This window comes from Bombus pyrosoma, linkage group LG16 (genome assembly GCF_014825855.1).
Source record: "Bombus pyrosoma isolate SC7728 linkage group LG16, ASM1482585v1, whole genome shotgun sequence".
NCBI lineage: Eukaryota > Metazoa > Arthropoda > Insecta > Hymenoptera > Apidae > Bombus > Bombus pyrosoma.
In genome coordinates, this window is record NC_057785.1 from 4,144,504 (window position 1) to 4,167,531 (window position 23,028).

The 23,028-nt window shown below is 37.1% G+C and overlaps 1 protein-coding gene across 2 annotated transcripts in view; it reads left to right on the plus strand.

The window, feature by feature from the left end:
• The window catches only part of LOC122576494 (adenylate cyclase type 6), a 96,382-nt gene that overhangs the window by 8,331 nt on the left and 65,023 nt on the right, over positions 1-23,028 (plus strand). Inside the window, exons 2-4 of one of the 2 annotated variants that reach the window (XM_043746882.1) lie at positions 52-160; positions 7,618-7,778; positions 21,215-21,475. In XM_043746882.1, coding sequence (XP_043602817.1) covers positions 7,698-7,778; positions 21,215-21,475 — 342 coding nt within the window. In that variant the 5' untranslated portion in view covers positions 52-160; positions 7,618-7,697. The remainder of the gene's footprint in view (positions 1-51; positions 161-7,617; positions 7,779-21,214; positions 21,476-23,028) is intronic. The other variant, XM_043746881.1, reaches the window with a different exon arrangement.

A 23,028-nucleotide genomic window follows, 5' to 3' on the forward strand; every position in this document is an offset into this window, starting at 1 on the left:
TTGAAATTTTAATAAACCTATCCAAGTTTTTCCCTGTTTTTCTTCTTCCAGGATGATGACACCGCGATAACGAGATACCTGGAACTCGATTTTGCGTCGTTTCACCTGATTGCGATAATTAGCCCAATTTCCTACAATTTTTTCATTGATCCCTGACGAGGTAATGGGAATTGTATGGTATGCTAGTCCCTGTCCTCTTTATTATGTAATTGTGTGTCAACGATGGATGCTGTTCTGATTGCTTGATCGCATGGGCATGGGACACACTTGTTGAACACACGTTCGATACTTACTCCATAAGCCGCTTGATTCAATTTTCAACCATTTCCTTCTTACTACCGTGTCCGACATTAAACACACATATAATTACTATACTAAACGTTAAAATTCTTATCATTATATTATTAGACGATTGATCTTTATCGGATGGAAAACAAATTTCTAAGCCTCTCTTTAATAAATATTTTTATCTTTGCAGATGTATCATTATACATAATTGTAATTCAATTGTAATTCAACAGAAATGACAAAAACGTGGTACTACGTGTTTTTAGTACGTTTACCACACTGGTTCTATTTCACGATCACGATTGGAACTTTTTAAAGGTAATCTCATGAATAAGTACTCTTCTATCTTCTCTCTAAATAAATAAACAAATGAATAACGTGAGAATTAAAAAGGGATAGCTCCTTCATGGAAATGTTTCGGCAGTATAAAAAGTGGCTAGTAAATTTTTTTCTCCGAGTTTCTTGGGTTATTGTGCAACGTCGAGGCGACACGAAGGACAAATTGGAATCTTTGAATGGCCCTCGAGAACACTCGACAGCGGCTCGCCTTTGCCACTCGATATCGAAAATCCTTTTTTCTCTATTCTACTCTGCCAATCGAGCCTCAGGTCCGCAGACAATTCTTCCGTTCGTCCACGGCTGTTCGCTTTAAAACGTTTCCTCACTATTACATCTCCCTTTTCATGGATTATTTCACGAAATAAGTAGAAGACAAATTGTTTCCAACACTCAATAGATCCAGTTTGCAAGATGACCTTAAGATACTTGTTTACGAGAAAACAAATCACTGTTCCAAATATCCGAGTACTTTTATTCTTAAATTCTTAAATTTTCGATAGACGCAGTATGTAGCCAAAAAGCGAGGTTAAGTATATCAAAAGAATAACAAAGTTAGAAAAAAGCAGCCTACTTATTTAATTGTTTGAGGAAACTTTTAGACTATCTATTCTTTAGTTTTGTGTTATTTTAATTAGTTTAATGGCATGCAGACTCGAAAAATGAGGTTAGGTTACTTGACCTTTAAAAATATGGTGGTTATGCCGAAAGTTTCAGATTGCAATTTTCATGCTCGTACTATTCGAACCAGTTAAGACTTGAAATACATGTAAGATAGACTTAAAATTTAGACATCGTATGCTATCTAAGTTTCAATTCCAAATTTGTGAGATACAATAGAATCTGGATTTGTTTCAGGAAATAAAAATTCTAAATTGATCGATCCCCCTATTCTCGCAAACTATAGCTACGCGACTATACTAGATTACAATTATGCAATATTAAATTTTATTTGCAACATTGCAACTGAAAAATCAATGATATATAATCAACTCTCCTCGTTCACAGAAAAAACACGAAAACTGGAAAATGAGTTATCGTCAAAGATGATACGAGAACCATTTTCCAGACGAAGCTAATGTCTATACGCTGTCGTCGCTGTAGTACGAAAATCGATCCAAGACACGCGGCGTGCGTTAATTTTTAACGCGACTTCGTTTCCTCGTGCATAGCACCATTTGAAAACGGATGTCGAGTCGTTTCTTTACTTTAGAAGGAAGAGATTAATGCAAAACGTAGAAAATGGTAGCCGAGTATTAAGGTATTTCTAGCTCGACGATATTCCTTAAAAGTAAAGCCAAATTTATACTTTATACTTACTCAAAATTTTCTCCAAAGTGTCAGTGTAAAGTCGGCTTAAGTCTTACTAATCACGTGGCAACGTCGCGTCGTTTCGTAAAGGCGCAAGCGTGGCCCATTAAGCCAGCTACACACTTTTCGGTAAGTTTGTCAGTTACAAACAATAGGTGTGAACCTATTACATGTGCCTACTTATTCCTATCGTACGTTAGCAAGCGTAGCTATACCTACATATGTTATACGACCATACGTTGAATGGTGTGTATGAATGAATGTTATTTATTTTCTTTACTGTACTTCTGCTCTATCCGCAGAAGTGTCAAACTCTTTTAATTTGATTACTAACTTTGAATACGACGTTTCTTTCTCTACACGATGGTAATCTTTGGATTTCAAGTTCCATAAGCACGGTTCGCTTCTGTAAATTTCTAATAATTCTTCCAAAATGCATAGCAACGAAAACGGTTCGTTGCTGTTTCACGAACAGGTGCACGTTAGGCTACAGTAACCACTATACGCACGCATACTCGCTGTTAGCATCGACACATCTGATACGCGTGTATGAAGCGACGCTTCGTGGACAATGGGCTTAAAACACACTGAGACTCGAAAGTCATATTCCAGATGAAACCAAACTAAATGAAAATCTGTTGACCGTAACGTCGGTTTGCTAGCGGTCGAGACTGCGGTCAACAGTCAAAAAGGAACACGGAGGAGCGTTTAATTGAATTTGTAGGAACCTGCAGCAAACTATATGATTTCGGTTACAAAATATATTACAGACCCATCTGACAAAATGAAATTGTGGATCGAAATAAGAAAAAAATGGCCTGCAAACTTCTTATGCATCTTATACATCTTCATCTAAAATTAGCATGATTTTCATTAAATTATACTTGGAAAATGACATTGTTCCTTCTTCGACTGAACGAATAAAAATGAAAGAGATTTCCATGGGATCTGATTGTTTAGTATTACTGTAAAATCTCAGATTTCAATTAATCCTGGTCTGACTGTACCTTAGGCTCCTAGTGTGAATCAGGCTTTAGCGTCGACGCAACATGTTTCAACGCAAACAGAGTTTTGAAAATTGTCAACTTTGAAGACGAATATCTCCATTTTGGTAAAGCAAATCTTCTTGAAAATTGAATCCTGTAAGGATAATATACTAAATAAAGTATTGTCAAGATTTCAAAGGAACTGTAAGAAAGAAAGGCTAATTTCCACTGCAAATACCTTAATGCATCGTTGACGAGGCGTTAATAGAGTGAGGGGGAGAATAAAAAGTGTACACACTTCGTGCATCAGGTCGACGGTTCCAAGCGGAAATAAAAATAGAACTTGCTCGTTCTGTCTACTTATTTCTTCCTCTCTTATCGTTCGTTTTCTATTTCTGTGACTGTGCTCTGACACGCAGCGTAATTTTCTCGTAGTTCATTCATTCTCCACCGATACTCCACCATATATTATTCGATACTATGAAAAATTCAAGCCATGAATTCCAAAAGCAGCACAAGTCCACTCTTGACAGTTATTGCCATGAGTTATGGATAGAACTGTTTTTGGCTGGATTATTAAGAACGCTATATCACGAGATATACACTGTACGACCAAATGTTTGCAATTAGGTTTGCTAGATCTACAAATTAACTGAAATTGATTACATTTTTAATTAAAGTTTAAATTGATTATACACTGATATATCACGAGTAGCCGGACGCTTTGCTCGATTTGTAACAACAGTGTGTGAATTCGACCAAATTATATGAATTAACGATGAGTTAACAATTAAAGGCAACACTTGATACCTTATTATTAACCTACCTACGTATTCAAAAACAAAATACCAATTTATTCTCGTATTTACTGTGCACAGTGTATACACGTGTATAGTAATTTAATACACATATTTGCTGTTAAAATATCAGCGACTGTATCAACATCGTGAGTTTTCCTATTTGTTTGAAATAACCTTCTTAATCCGCCCTATAATTCAAGAGTTAAATAGTCTTCAGATAAAGAGCTTGTAAAGTAGCAAAGTACTTCTGTCAGATATGTTTTATTATCTTACTATTTAATTTTATTATATAATATTCTATTATATAATTTAATTTGTTTTATTTATTTGTTTTATTATTATATTTCCTATTACGTATTATTACGTATATAGCTGATTAAATTGACTTTTGAAAATCAATTTAATCGGACTCACAGTTACACCTTAGCTACAGCGATCATGAAGAACCAAACCATCGTAGTTTCATTTGACCATATGATAATTTTGAGGTTAGAATATGTCTCGTCAGAGATAAACAAGTGTCCTGTATACCTTTCAGCGACAGTGTGTTTTTTTAAGTAAATTCTATCAAATTTGATAAGATCCTGCTCGGGAGAATGGCACGATGATCCCATTGGGGGAATCATGCTGTTCGATATCGTTGAGTTGGTTCGAGGGTGAAGAAGAATCGATACGATCATTTATAGGGAATTATGTAAAACAGGGCATGGCTGTGGCATAATTGAGGAATAAATTCCATCGTTTGGCCCAATTAGCGGCAGTAAACCAACGAAAGTAACGATAACGAGTCAAGAGGACCAGCTGTTGGAATACTGGGGGTCATTTTTCACAGTGAAAAGAGAGAGCGGAAAGACCAACCATAGAAATTTCATGCAATTCTAACCTATTCATCAGAAACTTCGTTAGAATTAGTTGGAAAATTCTTTGAAAATGTTAGGTTATGTTCGCAGCTATCAGATTGACCAGTTGTTAATAGTTATACATCGACGAGTGCTCTACAGCGGGAAGATTTATCGTAGAAACAAGTCACTGGGTTCTGGGTTGCTGTTAAGCATCGACAATACAACACACGTACACAGTGGGTTCCGAAAATAACCTAACTTTCTAACACTGCCGGCCGGTGTCACATGATTTCGCTCTGCCATCTGTCGTGACCACCCAAATAGCGTGGGACGAAACGATTTAATAAATACAAAATACAAAATAAATGATTCATTGAAGGTGAATGGTTAGAAAATAATTACAATACCGATTTCTGTAACTGAATGCGACAATCAAGAAATGAATTATTAAACTACCGGCAATCAAAAACCAATCCAGGCAGGAAAAAACCATTGGAGACATCAGTACGATATCCTTCGTTATGGTCGTGTCAAATTTTTATGGCGGTTATGCCACTGGAAGGAAAATTGTAACGATCAACGTCAGAGTGGATTTTGTTCACACGTCGAAAAATCTGATTCCGTCGCACGATAATACGTTGGCCCATCACGCGGCTACTGCAAATGCTTTTCTCTAAAACATTCTCTAAAATGTTCCACCTCTCAGCCTGTTCGCCAGATTTAGCGCAATTACTTTTTGTCCCGACGAAACGACATCGCCTGTAGACAGTCCACGCACATCTTCAGGTGCAATGTCTGTCAGTGTGAACGCGCCTTAACGTGCAATCACATTGAGTCAACCATTCGATCGCTTGATCAGCTTGTCGAACATTTATGGTGCATATAATAACCTTTCTAGCAACGGTTCGCGTACAGAATTGACGAACAATGAGAAACTGAAAAATTGACCAACCAGCCCTGCAGCCTTTAACGTTTTCCTTTGTATTTTCATTGTTCCCTTTTAACGCCTGAAACAGTTCACAGAGTGAAACACACGTTGGCCATTTTCATTCGCTTGCAGAAGTAGCTGCCGCTGGCGGGAGGCAATCGCGCGTGAAATTGCTCTGGCAAATTTGTTTCTGCTCGTGGGGGGGGGGGGATAGTGAGAATTGGCGGGAAAAACCGGCCGACCCATTTCCGGCGAACATTGCGAATTTCCGAAAGTCAAGGGTCACAGTCGACCCATCCTGCGAAATCATTCTCAATCTCGTTGCCTGGAAGATTTCAGGATTTTCATGGAAATTCAGCGAAAAATCCTGTTTTTCTTCCCTCCTTTCCAAGTTTCACGTCAGCGATGAAAATCCAATAGGATGTTTACGTGCGCTATTGTTTGGACGCAAAGTACTGCCAGTCCGATTGGGCATTCGATACGTGGAAACAGCACCGATGGATCTCTCGATTCTTTGAAAAACCTGTTAGCCTGCTTTTGACCGGTTTAGAAGTTTTTTAGCACGTACGCAGTGAACATTGAAAAGACAGTAGATTGAAAAAGTTCCGGGACTAATGTCATTAGGAACACAGTTTTCAAGGTAAATGAAATTTTATTATCTGCTATTCAACATACGTCTCTTCCTACACGAATGTTCTTCTCTCTGTATACAAATTTTGTATGTAGCTGCTCGTGTAAGTGTTGAGAGTGCGCGTGGTTCTCTTTTGAAATTGTCTTTTCTCTTCGTTAGTTTCTTTGTTATTGTCTTAAGTCGTATGGACTGTAAGGTGATCAGCGACTGAGGTATGATGCCGCGGATCATGAGATATTTTATACGCGAGAACTATGAGAAGAATGGTGAAGAGACGGACTTATGCAGTTTTAAGTGGATTGGTGGAACCACCTGGTAGAACATCTGGTGAAACCACTAGAGCCACCTAGACACAGTACGACAACGAATGACTAGAGTTGCAGAAGCTCTTCTGAGATTGTATTTAAAACAGCCGTCACGTTCTTCTGAATCGTTTCTGCATCGTCAGAAGGCTGCTCTTTCAGTGCCATCTTCGGCTTAGGAAGAAGTCAGCAGAAGTGAAATCCGGGCAGTAAGCTGGGTCTCAGGCAACCCATCAACCAAGCGTCAAATAGCTGAGTGGTGAGATCCAGGAGATGTCAGACCGATGAAAGTGACGGTCACAAAATCAGAAATGGGAACGATGTTGGTCGTATATTTTTATTCAAGGTCACTGGTTCACTACAAATTCGCGCCACTCGACAAGACTGTAACTGGATCATTTGATACAGAAGCACTTGATGGCTTTTGAAAGGAATTCGTAGAGTCAGGCGGGACACGTAACAAGAGCGAGAATAGTCTCTTCTGCATGGCGATGCTCTGGCAGACTATAATCGTTGATTGCCTTGCAATTTGTTGCTAGAAAATCGGTACACTGATTAACCACCCACGCTACTCCGCAGATTTAGCTCTTCGTTTCACTTCATCCCGTTTCCTACATTGAACGTGGCACCGTGAAAGGACAGCGTTTCGACGATGTAGAAACAATTCAGAAGAATGGGAGATTGATCGGCTCTGAACAAGCCGACTGCTATGACTGATACATGAGCGATCTAAAATTTATGTATATGTGTAAAATATTATTATCACATCACCAACACTACCAAAAGTCATTAATAAACACACGAAATGATCATAAATAATGCATCTAGTAACATTTCACACTTTCATGTGAAGAAAAACAGGAAGGAGGTTAGTTACCATAATTTGTTAGTAATTTATTTCACTATTAACACAGAAATATTGATTCATCAATGCGGTATCTGACGTTACATCATTCAAACTAACAGAAACCATTAATGAGCTCGCAGAATAATTAAATCTATCGCGTCTAGTGACATTGCACATTTATCTAGGGGAAAAACAGAAGAAAGCTTTCAAGCATAATATTTACCGTGAAATCATCATTTTCTCGAGAGAACCTAGCGAAAGACAAAAAAAAAAAGAGAAAAAGATAAAGAAATGTTTGAGTTGGAATGCAACGTACGAAAGATGAAAATATTTTTCTGGTTGACAGGAGCAAGATGGAGTAGCGGAGGACGGCGTTGAATTGGTCGGAAGAGTTTTTCGACCGACACAGGCAGAGAAAGGGACGATATGGAGAAATACGGCGTCGAGTTCCCGAGGCACGAGTGGAGCCACCGCCTCAGCCTTCGTGCTAGTCGAAGAAGTCACCAGGTAAATCATAAATAACATCCGCGTTTACTTTCCAAAGCCTTCGTCCCGGTTTCTTTTACGACTTCTTTCCTGTCTCTTTTTTCTTTTTTTTTTTTTATTTCGGTTTTCCGAGCGAGGAAAGAGATCTCCGAGTGTTCTCAACGTAGAAAGATTTGCAGAAACGTGTAATGTAGCGGAAAAGTTTCTCAGAATCGAAGGTTCATATTAAGAAAGTTGGCTGAGAACGATTCTTCGTCCGGTCACACGGAACATTCAAGCGGCGGAAAGTTACATTTGCTCTTTGATTGAGAAACGACTTTACTGTTCCCACCCACTTTACCTCTAAACTTCTTGTTTACCTTTTTCGAAGGAAACATCCTATCTCGGACGGTTACCGTGTAATATTAGGTATTTTCCACCATGTTTCGTAACGTGTAATACTAGATGACTATGAATTCCTGGATAATTCTAATGAAGTAGACGCTAGTCACGATAATTTCCTAAACTAAATCTCAGGGGGACCGAATCTTAGACGTAACATATATCATAAATCTCGATGTAGATTTTATGAGTCTTATGCGAAGCTCGGACAAGTTTCCTTAGAAATCGAACTGAAATTTGAAATTAAACGAGGAGAGTAGAAAATACGAATAACACTAGTTTCACAACTGGTTGAGATATTAACGAAAGTCCCTATATAATATGTATATAAACAAGATGGAGACTGCCGTAAGCTACATTGTAGGGTACCAAGAAAGGAAGATATCGTTGAAAGTAGGATAAATGAAGTGGCGATAAGCTGATTAAGAGTTTTGGAAAAAAGCGTAAGTATATAGGTAGTGAACTAATTGTGAGACAAAGACAGATATGTGATAGTATGTACGCTAATTATAGGATAATGTACTTGTATAGGTTAAGTATAGGATAGGATAGGTTAAATATATAGATTAAGAGAAATAAATATATGTATGTTTAATTTGTAATATTAGTATGTGTAGTACGTACAAAACTAATTGTAAGCCAGAAACGAATACGTGATAGTATATAGGTTAAGAGAAATGAAATTATACGTAAAAAAATGAGACTTCACCATAAATTTAGAAACAATTCCAACACGATGTACGAAACAGATTAAGGGGAGAAGAAAAACGACGCGTCAGCGCCTTTGCAATATGGTAATTCGCGAAGACGTTGGAAAATCCCTAGACTAGTTATTTTTCCTGATCCAGAGTCTACTCTTGTAACGAAGAACGATGATTTTGCGAAACGTCGGACGCGAGGTTAAGATTAATCGAGGACAGAGATAATCGGCTTAGATCGATTGATTAATTCCACTGGCCCGTGTCGACAATAAGAGCCAGGTTCAATTTTCGTTTCTCCTTAAAGGGACTCGTGGCTCGCGAACGCGATGTAATAACGCGCGACAGTGCGTTTCACAAGGCGAGCGAATAAACTAGTGAATAATGGATGAGTCAACGAAGCGTGTCGCGCTCTTTAGAACGACGGAAAACAGGGTTACTCTATTACGACCGCGATAACCTGGCTATGGTATGGCTGTTCGTTGTTTATCGCTAAATTTGTTCTTGCAAACTGACGCCGGTTTATTTTTAAAGCACGTGGGGGTTCATTTACCGCTATTGGAGTCGCCATGTTGGCGATTCTCGCGTCGATTATGGCTGACGAGCACAAGCACCACGACTTTTTGTGTTTGAGAAGCTTGGCTATCGTATCCAGTAAGAGGCACGGTATATCAGTTTCCATCTCGTTGTCTGCACTACAATTGACCGAAATCGAGACTCCTCGGCGATGAATCATCGTGTAGGGGACTCGATTATATGAAATCGATACGATCCGTCATTTTGCCAAATCTAGGAAAGGCAGCGCGAGTGAAAGAGAGACAGGTGCAAGAGTCGGCTTGATGAAGTGAAACATACCAGCTGGAAGATGTTAATGCAACAACGGAACTATTTTATTTTCGATTATTGTTGAACAAAACTTTCGCCAATGTAATTGCGTGGTATCACTGATTAAAACAAGACCAAACGCGTTGCAACTTGCAGCATATTTGCTTATCTGGTGACATTATCTTACTGTCTTTATCATATATCGAGTATACGTGTAAACGTGATTTAAACTACATCGCGTTTGGTCTCGTTTTAATCAGAAAAATTTCACGAATACCTCGATAAAACTTGAATTGAAGAAAAATCAAAAATAGAAAAGCATCATCGTTGACTCGTGGATACGCAATACTTTCTTCATGGACAATTGAATTCGGATCAGGTTACACTACTCAATTGTCGAATTTCGTGTTCCGTCGAAGGGGACGTTAGGGGAACTCCCTCCGGTAATGACGGAAACGACCTGTCAATTATGGGGAACAAAAAAGCGAACATTTAGGTAGACACTACTGTATCACTACGTTTATCGACATACAGTGCTCTGTCCTTTCATCAGATAATGAAAGGTGCATAAAAATCTAGTAGTACGTTTTTTTTTTTGTATTTAGGGAAATGAAAGATCCTGCGAGTGCCATTGAATTTTCACTTCTTAACCTACAGAGCTTCTGCAGCGATTCTTTTCACTGATGAAATATTAGGTTATTTGATTAGGGTTAGCATTAAGGTTAGGTTACCTTAGGTTACCGTAGGTTAAGTTAAGTTAGGTTAGGAAGAGTTGATGGAGATATGGCTCTACGTTTCTTGGCTTTGTGAAGCTTGGAGATCGTACGCAGCTAAAGACGTGATAATTTAATATGAATCTCCATCGATATAGTGCTCTGTCTTCTTTGAGGAATCAAAGGAGAATTCCTCAGCTAGTGAAGAATCGATGAATATCTATTACGTGTACAGTGTGTCAATTATGATGTCTCATATAAAACCAAGAAATCTGTCCAATCCTTATGAACGAGATTATGTATACACCTCTGATTTAATGGATTGTAAAAGATAGCTTATCTTGTAAAAGAGAGCCTCATTTGGGACTTCGACATTGATGAAGTTCGTCACGAAAATTTGCGAACCAATACGACGGAAGCGATTCTCGCCAGATGAGACTTCGACGAAAGATGATATCTCGCAGCATAAAAGACGCGATAGTTCTCGCGTAATTGAAAAATTCCACTGACTTCACAAAGAAGAGAAGCAATGACAAAAAACGGAAAGAAAAAGATGACACAGAAACAATTTGCTTAATGGCGTTTGTTCATTCACCGATTAATCGTAAAAGTGGCTACAATCGGTCTGCCCTGACTGTGTACGTCCTTTTCGCGTTAAAAGATGAAAAAGTGGCACGACTGTCGCCGCCAGATGCGAAGCAGTGGAAAAATTGCTCGGGCGGCAAGTGGTAAATTAATTGTTTTGTCTATCGAACGAGAAGTACCGTGAAAGATTCGAGTGACTCCGTCCGCCACAGTGATTCGAATGATTCATCTGCATGAGAATATTCGGCTGGTATTTCAAAAAGCGGCGACAAAAAGCATCGAAGAATGTCCGCGTTTATTTCAACGAGCGATTATCACAGCAGCTCCACCGCAGAATCTACCGCGTAGCCGCCGCAAACCCGAGCTTTCGTTTCGTCACGATATTGTTTAACCATTAAACTTTATTATTTCGCCCGCGGTTATTTAACTAGGTTACGAAACGTCGAGCAATTTTTCGCCGATTTATGCAAACACGAGCTCTTGCTGGATAGGGGAAGGTTTTCAGAATACGTTTACTTTGCTATTTTTGGCGAATACGAGGTAGTACGTTTTGTTTCAGTTTGGGCTGTATATTCTTTTCCTTTTTCTGCTTTTCCTTCTCCTACCTTTTTTTTTTTTTTTTTAACTCCACGTAATATTAGGTTTCGTAAATTTAATCCGTTTCACGTAATACGACACCAAGATTTTTTAGCATTTCGTATAATACAGATCACATAATAAGATTTAATTTAATATTAAATTAAACGTCGTATAGTACAGGGTGTTTCAAATTTCCAGAATTTCGCATAGTATAATATTAGTGAGATTTTCTCGATTTAGGTCGTTTTACGCACTACAAAATTTTTCATTAAATTTCATTAAATTACGTAATATCAAAGCCTTTTTAAAATGCAACATGTTTCGTATAGTACGAAGACCTTTTAAATCTAAGAACTTTCACGTAATGCTATGTTGTTTTTAATCTACCACTTACGTACCAGTACGTACGATCTTGTGTTACTTTAACGTGGCATTTAAACGATAATTCATCGTGACGTAGTTATTAATATTTATTGCCTGTGCAACGAAATAAATGTAACTATACTTTTGTTTGAATTTATAGCACTTTGCGTAATTATATCGCGAACGTTATTCACGACTGGTAGAAATAAAATTTGAAATTCGAGATCGATTCGAGACTATGAGAAAATTCGAACGTGTTCAACCGCAGCCGATGAATAATTCATCGCGTATAATTAATCGAATTCGCTAAGTTGTTTCACGCCTGGAGGGATGGCAACCGTCTCCTTTCAGTTTGAAAATCTCCCTCCTCTGCTTTACTAATATTTCGGCCCGATGCTCGTTAATTATTCATCGGGGATTCGTTCGATCATCGCGATTTATCGCGACACCAGATAATCGCCGACCAAACCTGTTATCATAGGGTATTATTTTAACGAGAACGAAATTTATAATCGACACGCGATCATGGTGATCATATCTGACATTACAACGCGTTAATAGCGGATACAACGAAAATTCAACGGATTGGAGGGTCCTACGTAACATGGAATTTTCATTCAACGAATTTCACGGTTAATGATTGCACGTGTTTTCGAAAACTCGCAGTAAATCGCTTCTCAAGCGAAATACCAATTTCATATAACCTACACCGCTGTTCATAAATATTTGCACATTTGTTGAGCTTGCGAGGAACATGTCAGTTGATCCACGTTGTTAGGAAGAATAAACGTGACAGTTGATGCAGATCGACTGTCTGGATCTTAAAATTCATCTTAGTCAACGCGACGAACCTTTCGTACAAAACATTTATAACCTTTATGTCAGAAATGGGGGAATAAAAGAGATGATAAAATGTCCCTAGAGAAGCATCGGCGAATATCTAGGGAAGTAGAAGGCCGAAGACAGGGGAAATGCGATAGGAAACTTTTTGTCACGCGGCAGTCGCGTGTTCAGCTTTCCATGAATTGTCTGGAAATTCCTGCCGACTGATACGTTATCGAAGTTTCCACGCGTGCACGATTGCACGCGTGGCCGACGAATTCAACGAATGTTTCGAGCGCGGTAAATTTCATCGGGGCTTCACCGTGAAACGATAACAGACTATTAGAAGACTACATATGTGTAGATTCTCTTATCACTGGCTGTTGATTCAATTTTCAGCAGTGTGCAATCTGAACAATAAAAATCGAAAATAGACCTGCCACTCTGCTGTACGTATAATAGCAATCTAACCAATAAATGTAATGCGCTTTGAGAACGTAAGAAATATACAGGGTGTTGCAAAGAAAGAATCTGAAGGTTCGAGAGCTTATAGTTACAATACGGTAGAGTTTCGATAATCCGATCTGATGTGGACCTAACCTATCTCGGATAATCGAAAACGATAATCAGAAAATGGAAAAATAATACGAAAGATTCGGTGACTGTTAACGAGTCGCGCATTAAAATAGTACAAAAACAATTTGATGATGTAATAACGTACATGTATTTAAGTTTATTTAAGTATTCAATTGATGGAGAGTTTGATTAACCGTTTTAACAATACCTGAATATTTTTCGTACTTTTTATGTTAAACTTTCGAGAGAAGTTATGATAAAGTTTAAAATACATCGAATAATGCGAAACTTTAGTTAAACGGGACTCGGATAACTGAGACTCCATTGTATTGTACAATGTAGCAAAAGTATAAGGCAGCTAATTACAGAGTGCAAACTTTTCGAGAAAATTTTCTAACCTCTTTTGGAACAAAGATACGGCCTAGCCCAGTTGCTGCGATTACCGCCATATTTGATTTTCAACTGTTGGACGATGTTTGTCACTGAATCAAGAGAAATTATCCTCCTTAATCTGCGAGAATAACATCACACAATAGACGAGGAACAAATATAAAGCTAACTGGTTTCTGTTCCAAGTTAAAATAAATAAAAAATATAGAACAGAATTCATTTCGTTCGAAGCGTTGTATTTGAAAAGTCGAATATAAAAATTCATGGATCTGACTAATTCCTGATCAAACGTATGTAAATTGAATTTTCCGGAGGAAAAAAAAAAGAACCAGATCTCGAACGAAAAATGTTTCCCCACTTCGTGTCACTTTCGTACGAAAAGTGCAATGTGTTCAAACATAGCTAATCCTCGTTGAATCTCGTCAAATCCAAAACAAAACGTATCAGCTGACAGGAAAAAATAATACATTTTTCGAACATCTCTGTGCTTTCATATCCTGCCAAGCGAATATCGTTGTCAATCTCGAAAAAATAAGGGGAAAAGTCACGAAATTTTCGTCTGTCCGTTTCGTTTTCAATCGATGAATGATAGGGGAGTTTTATTGCGCAGGAACGACAGATAAAGATGGTTTAATGGCCAGTGACGAGATGGCCGAAACGGTGGATGGTAACAAAAGAACAGTGAGGCCAATCGAATTAACAAAATTCCTCGATGTAACGACTAGGAGAATGGCTGACGAAGTGGTGGCTTAATTCGAGCAGCCGAACGGAAATAACAAGCTTTATGGAAGTTTATCGACCAGTCCAGGCAAGATTAACGAGTCCCTGTTGCGAACTGCTCCATGCAATTCCTTTTGCTTCGCCAACAAAACCTAGAAATTCCTATTTTCTTACTTTGAAATATGCTTCACAAGCGAATGGCAGAAATTGGAATTTTCTAAAAATGCTAGAAACCTGAATTTTCGTAGGAAAAATCGTGGAATTTTTGGTATTTTGTCACGTTGAGAGGAGTTACGCGGGAAAATTGTAGAAATCTGAGTTTTCGTATGAATAATCGGGAGACTTCCATTTTGGAATATTGAAAAGTTTTTTCCAAAAAAAAAAAAAAAAAAAAAAACGGTAGAAATTTGAATTTTTACATACAGAGAAAAAGGAGAAATTTGTATTTCGTTATACTGAAATCTGTTTCACGAGGGAACAGTAAAAATTTGGGTTTCGATATAAATTTCTGTAACATCGAGAAATGGGAATAATTTTGGTGTGTATTAAACAGTTTATCGTACATTCTATTGCGGGATTTTGCAATGTCGAATTCAATGATATTTCTCTCTTTTTTGTAGATTTTTTTTTCTTTTTTTAGGGTTTTAAAGGAAAGCGTTGGTGAATATTTTAATAAACGTATGTATATTTTAGTATATTGTGCAGGATATGAATAGGAATTCTAATGGAAAAAATAAGTTTTCCTGCTACTGTTGAATTTTTAGTTTGGAGTTTCCATTACAAAGAATATTTAAGCACAAACAAGCGTATGTGTTAAAACGATCTATACCTGTTATAGTGAAAACAAACATTCGCCTTGTCATTTATTCATTTTTAGGGAAATTGTGAAATCAATTCTTTGACGAACAATAGGAAGAATCTGATATGAAATAAAAGTGCAAAAGAGAAAAGAAGAATGGGGAAAAAATTACACTTTCTATCAAAATGGATATTTATCAGTCTGGTGTTAATGTTATGATTGTTAGTGCTATGAAAGCGCAATTTATCAGTTTCTTCTACATTTTATCTTCTAAATTAAATTTCAAGATTTTAATTTTGCTCGGGGCCCCGGGGTTGCAAAGCCCGTACCTACCAATTACGGTAGGCCCCCTGGAGATTGAAATTGTAATTTCTTTTTTCCCTCCTGAATTTTTATTTTGGAATTTTTAAGCAAATTGTAGAATAACAAAGCAGGATAAATATTTAAATAAACGTGTCCTAAATGTTGCATATCGAATTTCTAATATCAAATATTAAATAACAAATTAAATTTCTAATATGAAATATTAAATCAAACGACAGGTACCGAAATTTATTTATTTATTTAAAATTAACTATTAAAATCATGCTAATATAAAAGAAATTTGCTGATATCCGGATAAAACTTATGTATATTATATGATATTAAATTAAATATTAAATTTATGTATTAAAATTTATGTAATACTATATATACAGTATACATATACAGGGTGGTCCATCTGCCTTTATCACCTGGAATATCTCGCTTTTTTATGATAATATTTAAAAATATTTCAGCCACAAGTTAAATAATTCTGGGGACGCTATAATTTGTCACGACTACATTTTTCGTTGGTGGATGAGTAGGGAGGTATGCGAAGGTCACTGTTGTCTTTTTAAATAGAACCATATGTCGTTTAATATATTAGTCGACCCAGTTGGACATTAGAAAAAGAAGTATTCACCTATTTACGTTGAAAAATTATTAATTTAGCAGATATTTTACCTTCAATTTGTGAAATTTAACGTGTGAAAGACAAAGATAAAGTAAACACGAGAATATCGGTTCGCATCTCTCCTTGTCTTTCGTACGTTAAATTTCACGAATTGAAGTTAAAACATCTGTCAAACCAACAGTTCTTCGACATATAATAAATCAATACGTTTTTCATAGGGAAAACCGGGATAGATCGACTAATGTATTAAAAAACACATAGTTTCGTTAGAAAGAAACATCGGTGACCTTGACGCGTCCTCTGCGCGTCCATCTACGATGAGAGTTAATAACGTCAAACTATGTCAAATTCAACTTGTATCCAAAGCGTTGTTTAACATTATCAGAAGCAAGCGAGATATTCCAGGTGATGCAGTTAGGTGGATTAATGTTTAAAGAAATGGTAAAATTTAGCAAATATTTAAACGGGCATACAACATGTCACACTGTATTTAGAAACCTTAATCAGTCAATAAAACAGAGTTATTTCATGAAAGTGACTAACTCGCGGGAGAGTGGAGTTTAAAAATCCTCATTTCCTTTAACAAGTCGATAAATTCCCCCTAAAGAACTATTCACCCTAAGGGAGATCTTAATTACGTCGAGAAGTTTTCCGGGATGATAAAACGAGACTCGACGATGTTAATTCAACAAACGACCCCTTCATGTTGTTTCAAGCCACCCGTTGGTTTGCTCACCCATTTCATTTCCGATATAACGTTTGACGATTTCAAGATGAATATTTAACCAAACATAACCTAAAAATCAATCACCTTCCGAAGTATTTCCTTCTTCCGTTTTTGAACAAACTAGAAGTTTCTTTGGTTTTCAGTTTTCTAGATAGACGTGTAGTATCTCGCTGAAGGATTGTGAATTGCTACGAGGGAAAACACATTTAACCAAACATAACCTGAAAATCAATCATCTTCCGAAGTACTTTTTCCTTCTTCTTTTAAAAAAACTAGAAGTTTCTTTGGTTTTCAGTTTTCTAGATAGACGTGTAGTATCTGGCCTAGGGGTTGTGCATTGCTACGTGGAAAAGCAATCGATATGAGAAAATTATAGGTTATAATAATGGATAACTCTCTTTAATAACCTTGGAAGGAGGATTTAATTTTTAATTCATGTTATTAATATCGGCAGTTGCGTGTAGCAAGTAGAATTGAATCATGTAATCTCGTAGCTGGTAGCATTTCACATAAATATAATTGTTTATATCGTTAATGCTATAATACAGGTTAGAAAATGAAAAATTGAGTAATCTACGAAAGCAACCTACTCTCACCCTATACCAACGATCCCAGTTAAAGATTAATAATTCATTCATTTAAAGATCGCCAGGTTTACAGGTGCATAATTAAAATCATATTACGTCAGGATGATCATATATTCATGTGGAAAGACCGCGAGGTATGTAAATTCCGCTGTATTAATTTTTTAAAGCTGCATCCTACGTGAAGACCTAAACAACCAATTAAAACTAACTTATTCAAAATTCGGGGCAAGATAATGACTCCAGGCACAAATTAATTGTACCGAATGTACAAATACTTTGCTCAGAAATTACAAAATACCAAAATACCAAACTGATCATAGAAATGACTCTGATCGATTGTAATTGTAATTTGATCTCGATCTAAAGGAGGAGCTCCATTTTTAAATGACCAAATTATATTCGCTGTTGACGACAAGTGGCTGTTTCGTTGACGATGTAAATATTTATTGCTATTATTGGTAATGTAGTACAGAGACCGATAACAAAACCGCCTAGACCATGTTCAGTTGATCCAGATTTATTTCGAATTAGGTCATGTGTTTATAATTAATTTTGTTTCAAATTACAAAGCTCTGCAATTTACTTTATGCTTACTTAAATAAAGCGTATAAATCGGTCGCATAATTATTCCATCGAAATTATAGATTCCCAATCAATCACCATCGCGTTTGTGATTATGCTTGTTTCAACAAAATTTTGGCTACGTACATATAGCTGGTTAAATACATTTCAAATTATTAATCGTCAGCCTGGATGGACGATCTTCGATATCTCAAACGGCCTTTTAAAAATTTCCCAAATTCACCTTCGAAGGATAAAGCGCACAAGATTTTTGCTATTCGATTGGGGGAAAAAAAATGTTCCTCCCCTGATTCGAGCATTTTGTAGAAAGATTTCGACGAAAGAGAATCGTTAGCAGCAGGATCGATAAAGCTCGGGATAAGACACATTGAAAGGAGCAGAAGTGAATAGATGGGGCTTCCATGGCTGATTAGGTAATAGAAATTTAATACGACTCGGACGTCGTTCGTCCTTCGTCTTCCAGCGTGCATTGATTTCAACTGATACATTGAAAAGCTTTCAGCTGCCATCCTACTTTGTCTACCACACAGTCAGATACTTCTACTGTTACCACTGACACGGAGACAAAATTACTCACATGTCTCTAGATTTACAATTTACTGGATGGTGAAAAAATTCCAACGACGCAAAGTCCAGTCCAATTTCTGAGCTCTCAGGTTTCCATAAACAAATACAACGCGATACAAACAAGTTCTAATAGCTTTTCGTAATACAAAAGGATTTGTGCCAAAATCGAGTAGGAGCAAAAATGTTAAGCAGCTGAGAGATTCCGTCGATTGAACGCAGCAAAGCGAGCTTGGACCACGCGCTAAAAATGGTCAGAAACAAATTAAAGTGACAATGGAAAATAGAACGAAGCGAAAGAGCACCTGCTCGCGCTACAAACCTTCTTCAAAAATCGCGTGACAGACACTGAACGATCCAGGACTACTGTAACGTAATCGCATGGTTCAGCGACTGGACTCTCGTGAACTCGGCTTTAGGTTCGAGAATAGGAAAAAGACGAAAGGTTTCCGAAATAAATTTTTCCGTAGCTAATGGAAACTTCGTTTCTGGAAGGGCCACGTGTTAACAGAGTCGATTAACTGATCGTAAGGAGGAGTAACACCCATGGAGACCCATGTCAAGAAAACGTGATGTTAGGCGAACTTCCGAAAACCAAGATGAACCAAACACGTGTAAATTGTCTTGTCTCGTGAAAGTTCACGACCACCTGTCCATTAGCTTGACAACTTGCAGTCACGTTTCAACAAGGCGCACACGATAACTCCATTTAACTAGAAGAGTTGGCACGGTTGTTCCCATGAAACAATTTTCTCTCTTCGCGCGATACGGCGTTCGAAAAGCAGCAGCACGCAGCTTATGAAAGTTCACCTTGAACATACCCCTGGCGAAGTGAAAACAAACTGGAGCGTCGAAGAAACAGGCAACAACAGAAAGTGTTATTCCTCTGCTCTACGGGGGCTCGAAACAAATGTAATACATTTAAGAATTTTATTACTCTGCCTCCTCTGTCTTTGTTACCCCTCGCACGTCTTTCTTATCTTTCACATATTTTCTGCTTCTTTTTTTTTTCTTTTTTTATCTCTTTCGTCTCTGCTGAAAGACAAACTGGTATCTCACGAAGCCTGGGCCTAGCACCCGCCATGTTTCAGAGATTGGAAAGCTTGGAAACTGAGTTCTCCTTCTCCCTGGATTTAAGAGGAGATTTAAATTCTTTATACGATACTCCTCGACTGCAATTCTTTTTCCTCAACTATGATCTGCCGCTAGAAATCCAGATGGTTTCGTATCAATTTTTTGGGACTCGGTGTGTTCAGTTGGCGATTGGACTATTTAGAAACTGTCTTTGCCAGAGAGGAATCGGAAATTTCCATGTTTCAATTTTCTTTTCTCTTTTCCGTGTTCAATAGTTTGCACTCGAAGTTTGTATTATTCGTTAATGTTACATACTTCGCTATTTATATTTAAAAATAGTCATTTTGTCATTAGATGGTAATGACAAAATCCGCAATCACTTAGTTGCCAAACTAATAGTTATTTATTATCATATATTTGTATTGTTGGTCGTCATCGAGGTCCACTTGGAACGTAGTACTACGAGTTTCCCAATGTATTTTTAAATTTGATTCATTAACTATTCAGATTTTCAATAAATGAAATTTAATTTGTCGACAGGCTGCATAACAGACCGTAGACGGTCATCTAACATACATCACAATTATTGAGGTTGACTGATAAAGGCACAAGTGGATGAATTAATAATAGAAAAATATATTGAAATATATATAGGTGTAAGTACAGGTACAGTGTATGCTGATCCAAAACAGTGTTGCGATACAATAGAAGAAGATTGATTGGGAACATGTTCATATATTTATAGCAAAGGACATTACTAAAAAGTTAACATTGTAGCTCTAGCTGAAGGCTACAAGAAACAGCAATAGATATCTATTATAGCTCTTTTCTTTCTAGACCTTGTAACCTACAGCAAAATTTATATTCAAAGGTATAATAATATGCACCTCTCCTTATTTTTAATTTTTTCACTAAATTCTATTCTCCTTGTAAGAACGGTCTCCAGGTCATAGATATACAAAAGAAAAGGGGGTTTATCTTGAGGTAATTACTTCAACAACTATATACTCTAACTATAAAGCGATGGATTAACAAATAAATTAGCCAGAATCAATTGGATGACGTAACAGACTAATCCCACCAACTAGAAACCCACCTCTGCATATGAATATAACTCTCCAACATAAATGAGATTCAATCTATGCATCTCTTCCTTATGTAAATTACTAAAATTTACTAATTACAAAATTGCTAAAACAATACAAATACTTACGCAAATTAACGAAATAGAATATTCAAAGTCTTTGAACCATCCTATCATTCATCAACAGCATCACGCCCTAATTCGCCATTCCTCCTAATTTCAGAACAGGTCCGCCTTTCCACGTGAACATAACTTTTTAACACAAATAAGATTCAATTTACGCGTGGTCTTCTCAATGTGGTCTTAAGTTATAGAAGATCCAAAGACGTTAGACCCTTCCAGCCTCCCTTGCTTCAACCGTTCTTCATCCAAAGCATCGTGTTCATCATCCCCAATTCCATCATGTTCATCATCCACGAACGGTAATCCAGTGGAACGATTTGATTTACAGGGCGAGGTGGCTACCAGATCTGTAACCGGGTCCATGAGAAGCACGCGAAGATGGGCCAGCTTGCGACAGCACGTGAGCAACAGCGACGGTGGCAAGCCGAAGGTGGAGCTGTTGCTCGATCCCCCGGGATCCAAGTCCTCGACACCATCTTCTCAACCGCATACACCCAACACCCCTCGAACTCCTCACACACCGCTGAGGAAATCCAACTGGGAAGTGATCGAGCACTTCACTGGCGCACCACGTCCCTCCATCGTCACGGTGAGCCCTTGTACAACTGGGATTATACCTAAAAAGGTAGCTTAACAGGTTCAATGAGGAGTCGATGCGTGTATGAAGAAGGAAGGAGTCCTTCAGTGACACATGTTGCTGTTATTTTCCTTTTTCTTTTCTTTTCTTTTTTTTGGGGGGGGGGGGGTATTTCTGAACAATTTAACTGGTACGTTCTAGCCATGCTTTAAGTGAGACCTAAGGTAGCAAACAAAGTTTCTTTTCTTATTTTTTTCTTTTTTTTTTGTTATGGAAAATAGAGATTCTTCCATATGGAAAATGTTAAGTCAGAAGGATCGTGCTTCTATCTGAAATGAATTCTTTCGTTCCTAACGTCGATAAGAATAGAACAGACCCAAGTGCAATCGATCAATCAGCGCGTTGTTCAGAAGATGGTTGAAATCTGAAAGATTAGAAATGTGTCATCTGATAATCGTAGTGCGAGTTGGAATCTAAAGAAATTTCTATCTAGAGGAAGAAGACTAGTATTTTATAAATAAAAATTCCACGTTACTTTTTCAACAGCTCAATATAAATACATACAGTTTGATATAACTTAGCACAGTTCATCTTCCTATTGCCCTGCACTCTCATTGATCCATGTACGTATACATATGCATTTACATATACACTCACAACACCTAACCTTATTTAATCCCCATTTTCTATCTCAAACCTAATCCAATCTACATCTATATCACCTGTATAGATGTGTTAGCCTTGGACTGGATCTTTGATTAAGGAATTTGAATATACAGATTCCACAAAGTTTCATAATTAGAAACACTATCTGACTGTTAACTATTATACTAACTATTACATATATATTTTCCTTTTTTATGTGTTGTTGAGGTTGACTGATAGAGGAACAAGTGGATGAATTTGTAATAGAAAAATNAAATATTGAAATAAGTACAGGTATAAGTATAACTTGTATAGATGTTAGCCTTGGACTGGGTCTTTGATTAAGGGATTTGAATATACAGATTCCACAAAGTTTCATAATTAGAAATACTATCCAATTGTTAACTATTATATGTATTATTATACTATAACTATTACATATATATTTTCCCTTTTCATGTATTGTTGAGGTTAACTGATAGAGGCACAAGTGGATGAATTTGTAATAGAAAAATGAATATTGAAATAAGTACAGGTATGAGTATAACCTGTATAGATGTTAGCCTTGGACTGGGTCTTTGATTAAGGGATTTGAATATACAGATTCCACAATGTTTCATAATTAGAAATACTACCCAATTGTTAACTATTATATGTATTATTATACTATAACTATTACATATATATTTTCCCTTTTTATGTATTGTTGAGGTTGACTGATAGAGGAACAAGTGGATGAATTTGTAATAGAAAAATGAATATTGAAATAAGTATAGGTACGAGTATAACCTGTATAGATGTTAGCCTTGGACTGGGTCTTTGATTAAGGGATTTGAATATACAGATTCCACAAGGTTTCATAATTAGAAATACTATCTGACTGTTAGCTCCTTGGCCTATAACCACGAGTCTGACTGGTA